Source organism: Salvelinus fontinalis, chromosome 4 (assembly GCF_029448725.1).
Source record: "Salvelinus fontinalis isolate EN_2023a chromosome 4, ASM2944872v1, whole genome shotgun sequence".
In the NCBI taxonomy this organism is placed as follows: Eukaryota; Metazoa; Chordata; class Actinopteri; order Salmoniformes; family Salmonidae; genus Salvelinus; species Salvelinus fontinalis.
The window spans coordinates 66583767-66601398 of record NC_074668.1 but is presented as its reverse complement, the minus strand read 5'-3'; the positions used below and the strand labels follow the sequence as shown (position 1 = coordinate 66601398).

The window sequence follows — 17632 nt, the reverse complement described above, 5'->3', positions numbered from 1 at the left end:
TAGTTCAGATGGAGGATGGGCAAACACATTATGCCCTGCAGCGAGACCTGCATCTCCTCGTTCCCCAGGAGCCGCCTCATAGGAGTGCAACTGACAAACACTTTCCAGACCAAAGCAGAACTTCACTCCGTTTTGCCTGGTTTTCTTATTCAACCCTGTATATGAGGTCTTTCTTAAGGAGAGTAAGCCTTCAGGCCAACGATTACACATATGAAAAGTATGTGAGTTTAAATTAAACTGCTCTCTGTGGAAAAAGGCAGCGTTTTTGCAGATGGCTGTGGACTCATTCTGAACAGGTGGCCAAGGCTTGTTTATTAGCCTATTTGGAGAAACGCAACGCAAAAGCACATATGCCTCTCCTCAGTCGAAAAAACAGATTTTCTTTTAAGTATTCAAAGTCAATTCTTAAGTTGCAAAAAACATGAAACATAATATCCTTAAAATCTAAAACACTCAAGATATTTTTCTTCTGCAAAGTTAATTCATACCATTGCTGCTGTCCGACTAGCAACCAATCCGGCGACAGGGAAGTTTGCTCCGAGGGTTGCAATTGGCCCGTTCTGTCCCAGCAGGCTGTGTATGTCGCTGGGCAGACTGGTGGTGGAGCCCACGGCATGGTTCCGCAGGACGAGGATGGCATCATCCAGTCTGTCCAGGCGATCCTCCATCCGAGACTGGGAGGACCGAGAGAGAAGAGGGGAGGGGAGAGGGGGGGCGAAGAACAGGAGAGAGGACAGAGCAGTTTACTATAAGCACATTAGGACAAAAAATGGAGGACATTGTGATTTTTTGGCGTGATCTTGGAGTGAAAAAACACCACAGGGATAATAAAAGCATAAAAGAAAGACACTCAAAAACAGATGAAGATAAGCCATTTCAACCTGAGGAGGGGCACAAGGGATGCATGTGTTCATAACAGACAAGCATCCTCATTTGTATCTATAGAAACTGATAAACGGGCTGGCACACCACTCATTTGTATCTATAGAAACTGATAAACGGGCTGGCACACCACTCATTTGGAGCACCATGACTATTCATTTGGTATTAAAGCGTCTTATGCTCCTAAGCTGATTACTGCAAGCTGAAATGTCAAAATAGAAATAATAAACAACAATAAAAAGCATGGCAACAAAACATTTGAAACTCCAATTAAATGGAACGGAGGCCAAGCTGGTGAAAGAAAGAAAAACAACTAAGGATGTGAAAAGGTGTCAAACACTGATGGGTAAAGTCTCCATCTAAAGGACAGGAGTACCTCGCATACATCCTTTAAGAATGACATGGCATCCTGGAGATGCTCATGAAGCTGCTGATGGACTCGAGTTTTCTGCCAAAATCAGATAGAACAGGAAAGCATGTGAGCACAAATAAACATTAGTGGAAGAGCCAGAGATAGTGTAGACTGAGATAGAAGGACATAGATAGTGTCGACTGAGATAGAAGGACAGAGATAGTGTCGACTGAGATAGAAGGACAGAGATAGTGTCGACTGAGATAGAAGGACAGGGATAGTGTCGACTGAGATAGAAGGACAGAGAGTGTAGACTGAGATAGAAGGACGGAGATAGTGTAGACTGAGATAGAAGGACGGAGATAGTGTAGACTGAGATAGAAGGACGGAGATAGTGTAGACTGAGATAGAAGGACGGAGAGAGTGTAGACTGAGATAGAAGGACGGAGAGAGTGTAGACTGAGATAGAAGGATAGAGATTGTGTAGACAGATAGAAGGACGGAGATAGTGTAGACTGAGATAGGACGGAGAGAGTGTAGACTGAAAAAGAAGGACAGAGATATTATAGACCAGTGGCTCCCAAAGTTTTGGGGAACTCTGTCCGGTTTTCAACTTACTCTTGAAATGTCGAAATTGGGTAATGCATCATCAGTATTTATTTTGTCATGTCAGTCATTGCATACCTTAGAGAGCTTTTTATAACTTGTTAGAAATGTCCAGATCAACTAGCTCATGTCAGATAACTTTTTTAGCTAGTTTTTTTAGCCCATGTTCGAGTCACTCAAATATCACATGAATACACATTAGACATGGTAAAATGTATAGAATTACAAGAAAATGTGCTTTAAAACGGCAAAAAGTTCTCTGCACCCCATTAGAAAATGTGATGAATTGCAGGAAATAAGTTTTAAACCTACAAAATGTTATCTCCACCAAGAAGAAGGTGTGAACAGTGCTTGTGCCCATAGAAATAGACATGCATGCGCACGCGCACGCAGGGGGGGGCGAGCAGGATGTTCCCCAATGCTGGAGTTTGGGAACCCCTGGTGTAGACTGAGATAGAAGGACAGAGATAGTGTAGACTGAGATAGAAAGACAGAGAAAGAGGAGAGTCAGACAGAGACATATGGTAACTAATCATTGTGTCAGGCAGCATCAAAACAGTGGTCCTGTGTAGATAATAACTCCTGACCCCTCGTCCTCTCCTCCCACCATGAGGTCCCATCCCTCCCACACATTCACCGTTCACACTGATCATAGATTTGCTCGCTTCACAAAAATCCCATTGTAGGTGGCATTCAAATATAGTTGGTAAATACGTATTTATCCCCACAGCCGATGGTGTGAATGTGTGATGTGGGCGTCAGGCGGTGTGGGGTGAAAACTGATCCCAAGCCGTGTTTTTGGTCCGCAGACGGACAGGCTACTAGCGCAGGAATCCTGGAGCAGTGGTGGTTCAGTCAACGCAACAGCTGCCAGGCTCCCCAGCCCCCATAACACCAGCCCCCCCAACCCCACCCTGGCCCACGGAGTAGGGGACAGATGGCAGGAGACACGCCCCAAGGGACGGGTATTGTTCAGCAGCCCCCCCCCCCCCCCAACGCCGACATTTGTCAGCCAAGAATCTTCATGTAATGCTACCCTGCCCTATTAAAAAGTGCTCAGGGTGTGGGGGAAGGGAAGAGAGGGGGGAGCAGGGAGACTTACCAGTGAGTGCAGGGAGTTCTCATAGTTGGGGGAGGACGGGCTCTGTCCGGCTGCACCACGGGACCATTGGTTGGTACCTGAGAGACAGAGAGGGAGAACCACAGTTATCCACCTGACATGGCTGATTCAGACATCCCAACATGGCCAATGATAAGAGACCTGCATCCTGCTCCACTCTACAGGGGCTGACTGACACACAGCACATCCACATCCTGTCTGGTCTCTTGTTGTTATGCTGTGAGAGATATTTGCATCGCTGGGGTTCGGCTGCATCATTTCCTGGTGACTGGGCTGCATCCTGCAACATGAGCCAGGGCCGTGGGTGGACGGCCGCAACATACACTAGCACACTGGGACACACTGGGACATGGCCTACATGTACATCCGCTCATTAATGAGCTAATAGCCCAGGGAACAAAGTGAACAGTGATAAGAGGCCCGGCTGGGACAGAGGCTGTCTTCCACTGACACTGACAGAGTGATTCTTCCACGTCAAAAGGAGTCCCTTACTCCATCCAATGAGCCAGAAAGTTCCAGAAGGCTCTAGCAAGGCTGCACTCGTGGGTGCTCCTCTTGTCCGCTGATCTAAGCCCGATGTGATTGGCTTCCAGGGGTCACGACACAAATATCCTCTGACCAATCACATGCCAAGCTGAGGTATAGTGTAACAGTCCAACAGCTCCGTGGCTTGCCAAAACACGCAGGCCAAGACAGACTGAGAGACTTGACCTGAATTAACTTTCCATTCTGAGATTCTAGAGACAACCAAGGGACGGCAATAGTCCAAACAAATGGTGGAAACATCTAATTAAGGAATTCCATTCTGTCCCAGACTGGGTGATCTCTAGAGCACATTTGAATTTTACATAAAGCAGAGGGGATCACAATGTGTGGGAATGGTTATAATCAGTACATGAAATGTGCAATGGCACATACAAAACAAATCAACTCAATTTGATTAGTGTGAAACTAAAATAATCTGCTTATCAAATTGAGGTATTCAATGCAACAAAATATATTTTTATTTGTCTCTTTATCTTAGCCAATGTTGTCTGAAATATTCCAACTAACAAACAACAGTGCACCAGGAGGTAATCCATTACACCAAGCCTGTTGTGTGCACATGAGAACAGTCCAAGTCTCTTTAATCGATTGTGACAATGAGGAAACCTCCCAGGTTATTTATACTGGGCTGTGTTAGTGAGCTAACCCCAGCTATGGGCCCTCACTATACGGCCTGGTCTCCATTACTGTGGCAGGAGGCCAACACCCAGCCCACGTACTGTAGCATACTCTACAGATGGATACATTGTTTAGCTTACCTCTCATTCTCTCATTTAGTTTGTCAAAACTTTGTCAAAAGTTTTGACAAAACCAACAGCAGGCCCCATTTTCTCCCTGTTCTCCTCTAAAATGGTATTTCAGTATTTGAGAGAGAAAGATCGGGAACTGGGAGATCGCTAGCTAATGTTAGTTTGTTTCTGACAAACACTAGGATTACATATCCACTTGACCTGGGGGAACTGTTTCCATCGATTCATCGTCAGTAGTGTAAACTAAGCATTAGTCCTCTTCTGAGAGAAAGTCTCTCCACACAAAGGTCCTGGAAAAGCCAGGCTTTAATTAAAAGGCTATTAAAAGTAACTTTGTAACAGGAAATGAGGGAGCCTCTCTGCTCAGCCTCAGCGTTTCCCTGGCGTGAACCAAACAGGAAGTACTCATAACTAAGCCTCCCTGGGCCTCTGGTCCCCACGTGGAGGAGAGGAGGAGAAGGAGAGGGCTAATTGAACACACCAGCCAGAGTTGAGTTGAGCAGCACCAGGGTGTATATCTGTTCCTGCCTGGTTGGGTTTTGAAAGTAGCAAATCCTAATGAACAGATGGAGCAATTTGTGGTTAATCTGAACATCATGCCAAATCATGCCCCAACTGACCTCTAAGTAATGCCACCTATTCTAATTAGCAAACTTCAAACAAATAAATGGATATTAAATCGCAAAACATGAAACAAGAAATACATTTTCAATCATCCCAGTTGCCCTTTTAAGCTACATTAAATTTCATTTTTATGGAGGCGTTCTATTAAACTAATGGCAACAGATTTGTAAATGGACTTTTGGGAAGGGTTTTGGACAAAGGCAGATGTTTATTCATATGGAAAGTCATGGATGTGGAGTATTTGTTTTGCATTTGTAAATTGGACAGAAACTGTAGATTCACTGAGGATTATGATTGTAAAGATAAACTCTGTTTCACATTGTAACAAAAGGTGGTGCCCTTGGTATCATGTTGTCTCATTATTTGCATAACAAAACAATCCACACCCAAATAACTGGTGCTCTCAATCTCCAGGTGACAGGAACTTCACTGATAAAATCTAAATGGTTGTTGGCATTCTACCTCTGTCCTCCCAAGTAGGGCATGCTGCCCTGAGGCCTGGCTGGCTGAGGTGTAAAGATGGTGTGTGAGGGCTTGGCATCCCTCTGTGTGAAGCCGATATAATCCTCCTCATCAGCTGAGTCACTGTCGCTCCTCAGGCAGAAAAATGAGGCCCTTTACAGGCCAGTCGGTCCATGGGGAGAACAGCTGTCCACAGACCAGGGCAACAGCTGAGGACGAGGGGGGCATACGTGGAGACAGCTGTCGCCACTACATCACCACACACGGCACAACTGCCCACTAAAACAACACGCTGGGCTCTCTCTCTCACACACACACACACACACACACACACACACACAATTATTAAATGTCCCCTCCACATTGCTCTGCTACTTATGGACCCAGTTTCAGGGAAACTGATTATCTGGTTGTCTGGTAGAATGAATGCAGTGACTGAGAGGAGAGGATGTCAAAAGATAGTCTCTTGGCCCCCTTCAGCAACTGAAGAGAGCTGACTCCTTATCACTATGTAGCTAGGTGTTGTCTGGGGTAAACTGCATCATCTGTCGCCATGAGGCAATGTCGTCAAAGTCACAGAGACTCTGAAAACCTGCCCTTCCAGAGGGGGCGCCGGTGGTCACCACTGTACCTGCTGAGGCGGCAGCACCTGCTGTGCCAGTCAGGGGCGATGGAGATCCTACAGGGGTGGAGGGGTTGGATGGAAAACTACTGCTGGTGTGGTCAGGTGAATAAATCTGTGGAAAGAGGGGAGAGAGAGAGGGGAAGAGGGAGAGGAACGGAGGGGAAAAGAGTGAGGGGGATGACAGAAGGAGGGAGAAAGAGAGAGATCTGTCAGTAAGGCAGAACATGCAGCTCTTTAAAATCACAACCTATCGTTTCCCCATACTTTTATAGCCTGTGTCACCATCCTTCCGCCGGCGCACGGCCGAAATTGTCTCATCAATTCTGGGGATTTTCCAACCGGGGAGCCCATAAAAATGTTCAGAGCATACATATGGGCCTTTAACGGTGAGCAGTGGCTTCAGTGAAAGCAACAAAAAAAAGGGTACCCCAAACCATATTCACTGCGACACCTGAAGGCTCTGACCAGTCAGGTGCCCTCCTCCAACTCTGATTAGTGCTGTTTTATGTAGATCTCCCCACTAGCCACAACATAGATAATATCATACAAATACTGTATCTACAGTAATATGGCTTATACACTATTAGAGGAGAAAGTCAACGTCGTTACTTTAGGGCGAAACAGGAACAAAGCGGTTAAAATCCTTTAAAGCTAAAGTGGACTAAAATCTGCCCTAAATCCCATTAATATCTCATTCAGGGGTTATCCTGAATGAGCTGCATCACCGCACCTCTCCATACTAGACCACGCCCTGAACTGAGCCCCAGTGAAGGGAGACAACCACTAAAAGTGGAAGAGTAGTATACACTCAGATCGGACCAGTTGAGGTGTCTTGTATGGACTATAAAAAACAATGTCTCCTCAATGGCAGAAGAGCTCTGTTTACCATACCGTAGCATGTACAGACCTTCCACTGTGTTTGTGGGGAATGTAAAGCTTGGGTCAATGAGGTTTTAGGGCGACATGACTATCATGAGAGAGAGCGAGAGAGAGAGCGAAAGAGAGAAAGAGAGAGAGAAAGAGAGATAGAGAGAAAGAGAGAGAGAGGATGATGTGATTCTGAAGCACACAGATTATATCTTTAAAACTTTCACAGGGATTTCATTTGTTTAGAGAAATGCTGGATTAAAGCAGACAACACATCCCTGATTTGTTCCCTTTAAGAGGATAGTTTGTGCCATAATGGAAACTGTCTCCCAGTAAACCAGGGTATTAGAGGTTTGATTCCCATTAATTAGCAGAGGCAGTAGATCCAGAAGGATTTCCCTCCAAGTAAACATCCCATCCTACTCATAGGAAACCGTTTAACTTCAGTAAACACAATGGAATGCCGTTATTAATAATCTTCTCTTTTAAGCTTGATCACCAAGCTTTTGTGTTTCAATCAACTTTTGAAAATCCAAATGGTTTGGCTATTGCATGTCACTCCGTGTACCAAAATAGATGTTTTTCCCTGTGGGGATTTATATACGCTTCTTCTTATCTATTCTTTTAAATCACATTTCTCAGTCAAAAGCATTTGTCACTGTTCAGTATCTTTACCCTGAGACACTAAATCCTGTTGAGAAGTAATGACCATCAACTGTGATCACAAGTGTATGTCTCAAATCAATGGGACTCAAAACTAATTAGCCAATATCTCTTCTGTTTCCAAAGCGGGCCGTCTATAGCCGTGACTCTTGACCCTGCAATATACAACGGGCCATTCTTCTGGTCCCGGGCTACTTCTCCTGTATTCAAACTGCAACACGACTCATTTTACCAACAACAAATGAGGCTCCGCCTCCTCATCGGTCACGCTCCCCTGGGCAGCGGGGGGCCAATAAGCATGGCCCGTTTAAAAGGCCGGAGAACAAAAGGCCCACAAAAGGCGGCCCGCAAAGTTGAGCCACAGCAGTTAGGAACCCCCTTCGCTCCCCCTGGCCTCCCTACCCCTCGTCTCACCCCAGCCCAACCGTGTCCATTTCACTGCAGCTTTGTCATGCTAATAGAATTGAGTCTGCGAATACAAAAATACTTAATTTGTGATTATCATACACCTTCACACACACTTTTCTCTTTCGGGTGCGCACCACTAAGCCATAGCACTTCCCAAATGTAAACCCATTACGCTTTTACACATCCTACTTCTCTCACTTTTTACTAGGAATAAAAGCTATTGTCGGTTTCATTTCTCTGAGGTGAGATACACTTTATAGTTAAAATTATGTGGACTCCCTTTCAAATTAGTGGCTTCGGCTATTTCAGCCACACCCATTGCTGACAGGTGTATAAAATCGAGCACACAGCCATGCAAACTCCAAAGACAAACATTGGCAGTAGAATGCCCTTGGGGCGGCAGGTAGCCTAGTGGTTAGAGCGTTGGGCCAGTAACCGAAAGGTTGCTAGATTGAATGTTGCTGACAGGTAAAAATCTGCCCCTGAACAAGGCAGTTAACCCACTGTTCCTAGGCTGTCATTGTAAATAAGAATTTGTTATTATCTGACTTGCCTAGTTAAATAAAGATAAAATAAATAAAATACTGATGAGCTCAGTGACTTTCAATGTGGCACAGTCATAGGATGCCACCTTTCCAACAAGTCAGTTTGTAAAATGTCTGCCCTGCAAGAAGTGCCCCAGTCAACTGTAAGTGCTGTTATTGTGAAGTGGAAATGTCTAGAAGCAACAAGGGCTCAGCTGTGAAATGCTAGGCCACACAAGCTCACAGAACGGGACTGCCGAGTGCTGAAGCATGTAGTGCGTTGAAATCGTCTGTCCTCAGCTGCAACACTCACTACCGAGTTCCAAACTGCCTCTGGAAGCAACGTCAACACAAGAACAGCAGCACATAAGCCTAAGATCACCATGCGCAATGCCAAGTGTCGGCTGGAGTGGTGTAAAGTTTGCCACCATTGGATTCTGGAGCAGGGAAACACGTTCTCTGGAGTGATGAATCACGCTTCACCATCTGGCAGTCCAACAGACTAATCTGGGTTTGGCGGATGCTAGGAAAATGCTACCTGCCCCAATTCATAGTGCCAACTGCAAAGTTTGGTGGAGGTGGAATAATGGTCTGGGTCTGTTTTTCATGGTTTGGGCTAGGCCAGTGAAGGGAAATCTTAATGCTACAGCATACAATGACATACTAGACAATTCTGTGCTTCCAACTTTGTGGCAACAGTTTGACGAAGGCCCTTTCCTGTTTCAGCATGACAACGCCCCCATGCACAAAGCGAGGTCCATACAGAAATGGTTTGTCGGGATTGGTGTGGAAGAACTTAACTGGCCTACACAGAGCCCTGACCTCAACCCCATCGAACACCTTTGGGAGGAATTGGAACACCCAACCTCACTAATGCTCGTGGCTGAATGGAAGCAAGTCCCTGCAGCAATGTTCCAACATCTAGTGGAAAGCCTTCCCAGAAGAGTGGAGGCTGTTATAGCAGCAAAGGGGGGACCATCTCCATATTAATGCCCATGATTTTGGAATGAGATGTTCAACAAGCACTTTTGGTAATGTAGTGTATATTAGGCCGGGTTACAGATGAGTTCTGGGAGTTATTAAAATGAGAAATAATCAGTAAGAGGAGGGACAGAAGAGCTCTCTGTGAGGTTCTGTGGCTGTTGAAACCAAGAGGGCTCTAACTGGACGGAGGACATTATGAGGTTTATGAGTTACTGTGTGTCAAACGTGCAGGGAGACATGAACGAAAATGGAACAAATACCAAGGCTGGATTATTCAAACTGGTGCGTAATATTTTTACAATTTCCTTTCTTGTATACTCAGAGATTAAGTCTACAATTATCCAGGCTTAGGCCCAGAAACAACTGCAAACACATCCCTCTGGGCTTATTTAATCAGCATTCACTATAGCACTTAATACCCCTCGTGACCACCGAGGTCACTTCCTTTACAGACTGAAGAGGGCCATTAAGATAATGCACCATCTCAATTTAAGACAGGAATAAAAAATATATTTGATATTAAAGTGAGTGGAGAAGGTACTGTAGTCAAGAACACAGGATTCACACCCAGAGAGGGGACCAACCTAGAGGGGATATCCACAGAGGATTCCTAACCATCCATGTAAGCCTAACGCCTCAATCAAACTGGCATTCAGAGGGAGAGAGTGCAATTTTAAGTGCTGCATGGATTGTGCCTCCATTTACAAGTAAACCAATAGGGCTTTACTCCCAACAAACAACCTCTGTGGATTTGTAACATGGTTTCTATCTAAATCTCTTTTGAGGCTTTCCCATTTCCCCGGAGGAGAACAGGGGTGTGCTGTACTCACTGAAGCCAAGGCTTTGCCCAGTGCATCTCCAGTCTGCTGGCTTCCAGTGGCGTTCCCCCGATTTGCAGCAACTATAGAAACAAGGAGAGGACATTTATAACACAGAGCATAGATTAAAGAAGAGAACATCATTATAGGAATTTATCTCGCCTATTGATATTTCAGAGTAGATCAACCAAATATTCGCCGTACCCATGACCCCGTCGGTGGTGTTGACAGGCGGGGTGTGTGTTGGGTTAACGAATGGTGAAGTGCTGGCATTGCTGCGGTGGAAGCTGGACATCGGAGGAAGACTGGCATGGATGTCTGTCGGCGACACAGAGTGTGGAGGGTAATTCTGAAAGAAAAAGAGGACAAAACACTTGTTCATCAGGACAAAGCAATATTGTGTGTGCATACACTTGTTCAGTGGTAAGAAAAGCATTGTGCTGAGGGCCTCCCGGGTGGCGCAGTGGTCTAGGGCACTGCATCGCAGTGCTAGCTGCGCCACCAGAGTCTCTGGGTTCGCGCCCAGACTCTGTTGCAGCCGTCCGCGACCGGGAGGTCCGTGGGGCGACAATTGGCATAGCGTCGTCCGGGTTAGGGAGGGTTTGGCCGGTAGGAATATCCTTGTCTCATCGCGCTCCAGCGACTCCTGTGGCGGGCCGGGCACAGTGCGCGCTAAACGAAGGGGGCCAGGTACACGGTGTTTCCTCCGACACATTGGTGCAGCTGGCTTCCGGGTTGGAGGCGCGCTGTGTTAAGAAGCAGTGCGGCTTGGTTGGGTTGTGCTTCGGAGGACGCATGGCTTTCGACCTTCGTCTCTCCCGAGCCCGTATGGGAGTTGTAGCGATGAGACAAGATAGTAATTACTAGCGATTGGATACCACGAAAATTGGGGAGAAAATGGGATAAAATTTTAAAAAAGAAAGAAAGAAAAGCATTGTGCATGGTGAAAAAATATCACTTGATAAAAGAGGTTATTTGAATGTGGAGCCTAGACAGACAGAGGGCTTTGGTTGGGCAGCAGCTGCAGGCTCCCTGTGAGTCCCAGTGAGACACAGTGGGCAGACAGAGCAGAGCAGATGAAACACTGATAGAGGGGTTCAACTGTGTCTTACACAGATACTGCCCAGACAGCAACATCAGATAGAGAGATAGCCAGGCCTATGGGCTCAGCAGAGAGGAGGGGATGTGCTCTGATGGGGCAGAACAGGACATGGAGGCTGAATATGCATCAGTCACAGTGTTTCCCCTAGCTAGACTTTTTCTGTAGGCAGGGTGGGCAATATTATGGGCTGCAATATTGCCCACCACAAATATTCAATTGAAACTAATGCAAGCCAAATGTTTTATGAGCATGGGGCAATAGAGCTTAACGGGGAGGGGGTAGACTGTCTAAGAATAGGTAGGCGAAACATTGAGACATCACTAGCTGGGTTGCTTACCAGGCGGTCATGTGAGTGCATGTTGACGTAATTTCCTGACTGCGGCATGTGAGATGAAGATCCTCCCATCATTCCTCCATAACTAGGCTGGTTGATCCCATTAGAAGAATTCCACGGATCAGAAGAGTTGTGGGACCCATCTAATGACAACAAACAGAGTTGAGTTGAAATTGATCCGTCTTGACTTTCATCCCTATTCTTTACAGTATAATGACTCATGAAACAAAAGGATCAACCAATTGAAGAGACATCCTGGATTTGATTCGAGGAGGGAGCAATGACATTTTAATGGCTTTAGTTTAATAACCAAAGTCAAGTTGACATAAAATGCAATATGCCTGAACCGCCATGAAGCAAACCACAACACACAGCTTGATTATGAGAGCCCAGAGAGACCTTTCCACAGAGGGCAGTCACCCTCCTCTCTGCTGAGTCGCTGGATCACACAAGGGGGTTGTTCACTCTCCCAGTCTGGTCTTAGGACTGAAACACAAGCCCTGTCCTGGACACAGCTGAGATAACACTAAGCCTCCCTTGGCTAACAGAAACCAACCCGATCCCTTCAAAGACCAGCGACTCTGAGACCAGGCTCAGTGAAATACTGTCTACCAGAAGAAAGAAATGGCTAAATCGAGCTGAACATTTGAAACTGTTTAGCAACATCAGAGAGAGTGACTAAAGAGAGAGTAACTGCGTGTAATGTTAGGATGTTTGTCCAGAAATATTTTCTCATGGGTCCACTGTCTATCAACAGGCAGGGGAAGACATTGACAAAGACAGCGCCTCAGATTGAACAAACAGATAATACTGGCTTCTTTTGACTCCATGACAGAGACTGTCTTAAGTGAGAATCACTTACCAAAGAAAGTGCTTGCAAACATACTGCTGGGGGGTTTGGGAGATGAGTAGGAGGGAGAATCTCTGTTGAAGTCTTCTGTGTTGGGAGACGGGGCATACACCTGCCAAAAGAAAACAGACATTATTAACATGAATAACAACAGCAGGTGCACAGGGCAGTCTAGCATTTTGTCCAAGTCGTTATCCTCTAAGACGTAGGTTGTGACTGTTCACTGTATGTGGCAGGAGCATAATGATGATGATTTGGTTGAGTTATTAGGATGATGTTGAAGAGGAACAATTCTAATGCCCCACCACCCTGCCTGGTGGGTTGATCACAATCTAAAGCCAGTGCATTAAGGACGGCTTCATTAACCATCATTAGATGCAAACGAGTACCTTCGCCTAAATTTGTCCCTATTCCTTACACGACTGTCATTTGTAAAGTAGCGCTGTATGTTGAAGCCGGAATCATGTCTACTTTAATGAATGTAGTGAACAAACTGAGCCGTGCCAGTTTAAGAAGCCAGTGGTGTGGCAGCTGGGCTCATTTGGAAAGCTCGTGGAGGGAGGACTGGATTATCAGGGGGTGTTTGCATTTCAGATTGTCTCAGCTCTTAATGGAACTATAATGACACCAGCACACACAAGCGTTCATAAAAACACTGCAAATTGCAGCTCGCCAAAGAAACAGAAATCAAATCAGAAAAACAAATATGAAGCCTGTGCTTTTCTTTATTTTGCTACCTGGCTGTGAGCTGGCGAAGGATCGAGGGAGGGGATGAGCGGTGAGGCACAGAGGGCTGTTGTGCAGCTGTGGCTGTGCCAGGTTGGGTGGGAGGATCAAAGGGTCGTGAGGCCAAACATTAGTGATGTGGTCTCTGACTTCATCCACTCCAGATGGAGGGAGAGAGAGCAAGGGAGAGAGAGCTAGTGAACTCACCATGCCACAAAGAGGGCCGGTCCCTCAATCCTAACACTATCACCATGCAGCACAAATCACTACCAGACCTGCCCCCCCCCCCCCCCCCCCCACCCCCTCCCACCCATCCTCTAGTCACCAGCAACATAAATTCCTTTTTTAATGACCTAATGGCATACTCATTTGTTTGCGTGAACAGAGCCCTTCAAGAACTTCAAAGGTTGCTTCCTAATGCAACAAGATGTGTCAGTGGGCTTGGAGAGAATGTTTTGTTGTCCTACTGAAGTATAATCATCTTATTTACGAGACACAACCCCAACAAATTTCATTCGTCATCACTTTACTACTTACGTCAAGAGAAAGACACACACATACATGACATATCAGTCAGTCAGCTTAGCCAACACTCAGGGCCACGGGGTCTTGCTGAGCAAGCAGTGTGTGTGAGCATGTGATTAGCTGTGTGTGTAACTCCAGCACCCTGTGTACATGTCGTTTAGCAGGGAGGGGATCTCTTGGCTCCTCTGGCTCGCACATGTGACCCAGGGTGTGGGGACTCCCGTGGTGATTCCAGGTTAGCCTCACACAGGAGCCTTGGCTTTGTCCCAGTCTGAGCCTCAATGGGCAGCATATGGCGGTGGATGATGCTAATTGTCCTCTTTACACTGGGCTAGCCAGTCAAGGCATTAATAAAACACCCAAACACCGGGCGCCTCATTCCCCTAGCCTCTGGAGGAGAGGGCCGCCTGGGTTTCCTTTTACTACCACATGAATTAAAGAGACATCACTCAGAGTCCGGGCCAGCAGGACCAGCACAGTTGTTGGAGCTTGGCTGTTTAGTTTATGTATATTTTCCACATCACATTTAATTTAAGAATATCTGTAGCCATCATAATCCATAAGTAATCATTAATTCAGGGTTTGTGGTTCATACACTGAGCTAACTCATGTTTGACTTAATATCAACAAGCATCAGATTTCAATGTCAGATTGGAGAGAATGGGGACAGAAGGTTCTTGGCAGAGCTTCGTTCTGCAACTCTCTCGTCTCTCTGTGGCTGATCTGAGGGGGCTGATGAGTCCCTCCACACCTTTCCACACATCACCAGCCTGCAGCACCCGCCTTTGATCTCAACACCACACCAATCAAAACAGCACATGGAAAAAAACATTAAAACTGTCAACATATGGATACACCAAATGACAACGGCGAAAATAACCTCTTAAAACTAAATGATCACCGCAGCAAAAACTCACAAAAGAGAACAGCTGAGAACAGTGGGCTGCTGGTGTCAACACAGTATCCTGTCTCTGCACGTCACTATGTGGAATCAAACCATGCCCGAGGTACTTTCTTTTCAAGTCTAAATCTAACACACTTATAGAGGCTAAAAGGCACGCACGCAGCTCCAACACAATGGTCCCCTGCTACACAGCCCCAGAACCACCTTCCTGATGGGGCATGTTGAGCGCTGCAGCCTGGTACCAGTCAACCCTTTAACAGAGACATCTCAAGCCTCAAGCTGTTGATGCTTAAAAACTCCAAGATTTAGGTCTCAAGAAACACCATTTTCAAAGATCAACTGCACTCTGATAAATGAGGTGATATCAGATGTTATATACGTGGGAAGCTGTCAACATTAATTTTAAACTCTGAGGCAAAACTCATACTCCTGATGTTATCTTGTGCTGTAAACACTTATTCCATATTTCCTGAGATGGGAAGAAAAACAGTAATTTACTGGATGCCTCCTTGGTACAGTCCTCAGTGCACTTGAGGGATATTAGACAGGAAAGGCCACACCTTAGAAAAACACACTCCACCCACCAAATCCTTCCAAATATCTGAATTCTCTAAAGCTTGGGTTACTCATTTTCTATGGAACTGGAGGAAACAACGGAAATAGAAAACACTTAATACACCAAAAAACACAGAAATCAAAGACTTTAAGGCTCTTGCCATAAAAACAATAATCAGTCTCAAAACTCCAACAAGTAAATGTGAGTTTTGTTGATGCTCACAGTAAACACTATTTATCTCTCCTCCTCCGAAGAGAAGATAAAGAGCTTGCTATTGGTTGGTTATTTATCGACTGCTTTGGATCATAAAGTTGACCCATGCTGCCCACACGTTCCCAATATTCTCCCTCCTGGCCTGTAAGACATTCCTGGTAATACGGAATATAAAAAGATCAAAGTGATCTGTTGTGCTGTAGGAACAAAGGGTATTGTCCTAATGGGGTATGAGGAGGGCTAAAACACAAGCATGTTGACCTCATAAAAGTGAATCTCACAATGGTATAGAAATGTTCAACTTCCTGGTTTAAATCGGAGAATGAGGTCCAATGAGGCTTTGACTCTGAATGGTGGAGTTATCTTTCTGGATGAAGCTGAGTGGGTGTTTCAGTGTTTTTTCTCTCTGGAGAGAAGCTGAGAAACAGGAAGAGACTTTTCTCTGCTCATCTCTTATTCAGCAGCAGTGCCAGTGAGACTTTTACACCTGTGACACAATTACTGCAAGCATCTGAGGAAACTCAATTTAGCTCAGAGGCAGGTAAACCGAAACACAAATGCACGCACACGCACACTACACACTCTCCCACATACACACATAAAATAAAGTTTTTGCAGGAACACAGAAATCAAAGAGTTTTTTACTGAGCAATCCAGGAATCACATTAGGCTCCCTGTAGAGTCCAGAATGCCGGTGTGATTAAAAACAGATGGAATAACAGCAACACTGGTGCTCAGAGCTCAATCTACAAACAGGAAAGTCTAACCTTAACAGGCAGCCTCTTTTCCTTAATCATTCCCAGACTTCCACATGTTATTATTTCAACCCAGTCTCAGTGCTGAACCAACCAGCCAGTAAAAATAAATTCACAGCTAAAAAAAACTATTTTCAGTCTGTCTACGAACAGAGGTGAGAGAAAAAAACATGATGTGTTTTACTTTTTTCAACCACACACATCCACATATTGAGATTTGTTCCTACTTATATACAATTGATGTGCCTTGCTTATATTCTGCTTTATCTCTAATAGAAAAGTCTGTGCTGAAATGAAGTTTAAGTTTTGACATACATGGTTAGCTAAAAAAAAGAAAGAAGTGAACCATCTAACAGATTCAAGCTATAACATGTCTGGAACATATTGAGAAAGAAATGAAGTAAGTCCTCCATTTGAACTGCAAAGAAAAACAAATGGTACTGTCACACAGCTGTAGCTGAGGCAACGGAAAAATCAGTCCACAGAGGAGAGAGGGAAAAGGAGAAAGAGAGAGAGAGACAGCGAGAGAAAGAGAGGGTCAGTGAGAAAAGGAGTGAGAGAGTAAAGCAGAGAGGAGTGATATACTCTAGAGCCGAGAAACATGCTGTGCAGCCGGACAACCCAATATTCTGAAACTCCATACCCGAGGGCCAATTACAAACGCGGAAACACACACACACACACACACACACACACACACACACACACACACACACACACACACACACACACACACACACACACACACACACACACACACACACTCTCTCTCTCTCTTTCTCCCGCAGACAGAACTCACCGATTTCCCGTTGTAGTAATACATTAAGGAGTTGCTGCCCATTCCAGGGACAGGGTAGGCGCAATACATGATAGCTTCGGCTATTATACTGATGACTGGAGCAAGTGTACTGTTTCAGAGCACGGCAGCAGCAGCACACAAGCCTTCTCCCTAGACAAACATCGAACCCGTTAAAAAGGGACTAATTCTTTCAGTCCTGGGCTGGCCCTTCACACATGGATCTACTCAGAGGAAACTTATGCAAAACAGGGCTGAACCATTCGCCACAGTGTTAGGGGGGTGGTAGAGAGAAGGGGAGGGGCTGATATGGTTCTTCCCCCTAAGCCTTATAAGTGCTGAGGCAAAGAGGAAAGCAGATTGGGGGAGGGTAGGCGAACAGGGGGGGGGGGGGTAAAAAAGTTAAAGCGAGGAGGTGGGACAGAAATCAAACGTGTGAGTTGATTTAGAAAGAGGAGAAAAAAATTATAACTCCCAAAAATAAACATTTAGATTTTCTGCAGGGGAGATTGAACTAAAACTATTTAGCTTTGGGCACGATATCATTAATTTACGTTATTCAAAAGCAAACAAATTACTGGGTAAATAACTGCAATAAACATGCTCTCCCACACAGGTTTTAATCCTAAACAGGCTAATCT

The 17632-nt window shown here is 45.4% G+C and overlaps 1 protein-coding gene across 5 annotated transcripts in view; it reads right to left on the bottom strand.

Annotated features, from left to right (window-relative positions):
- Window positions 1–17632, bottom strand: part of LOC129854249 (transcription factor 12-like) — a 96043-nt gene that overhangs the window by 7006 nt on the left and 71405 nt on the right. For 3 of the 5 annotated variants that reach the window (XM_055921066.1, XM_055921065.1, XM_055921064.1), the window contains exons 9-16: window positions 12529–12628; window positions 11670–11809; window positions 10435–10579; window positions 10243–10313; window positions 5973–6078; window positions 2943–3019; window positions 1259–1330; window positions 489–674 (exon numbers count right to left, since the gene is read on the bottom strand). In XM_055921066.1, the coding sequence (XP_055777041.1) occupies window positions 489–674; window positions 1259–1330; window positions 2943–3019; window positions 5973–6078; window positions 10243–10313; window positions 10435–10579; window positions 11670–11809; window positions 12529–12628 (897 nt within the window). Of the gene's footprint in view, window positions 1–488; window positions 675–1258; window positions 1331–2942; window positions 3020–5972; window positions 6079–10242; window positions 10314–10434; window positions 10580–11669; window positions 11810–12528; window positions 12629–16994; window positions 17235–17632 lie in introns of those variants that run through there. The other 2 variants (XM_055921068.1, XM_055921067.1) reach the window with 2 other exon arrangements.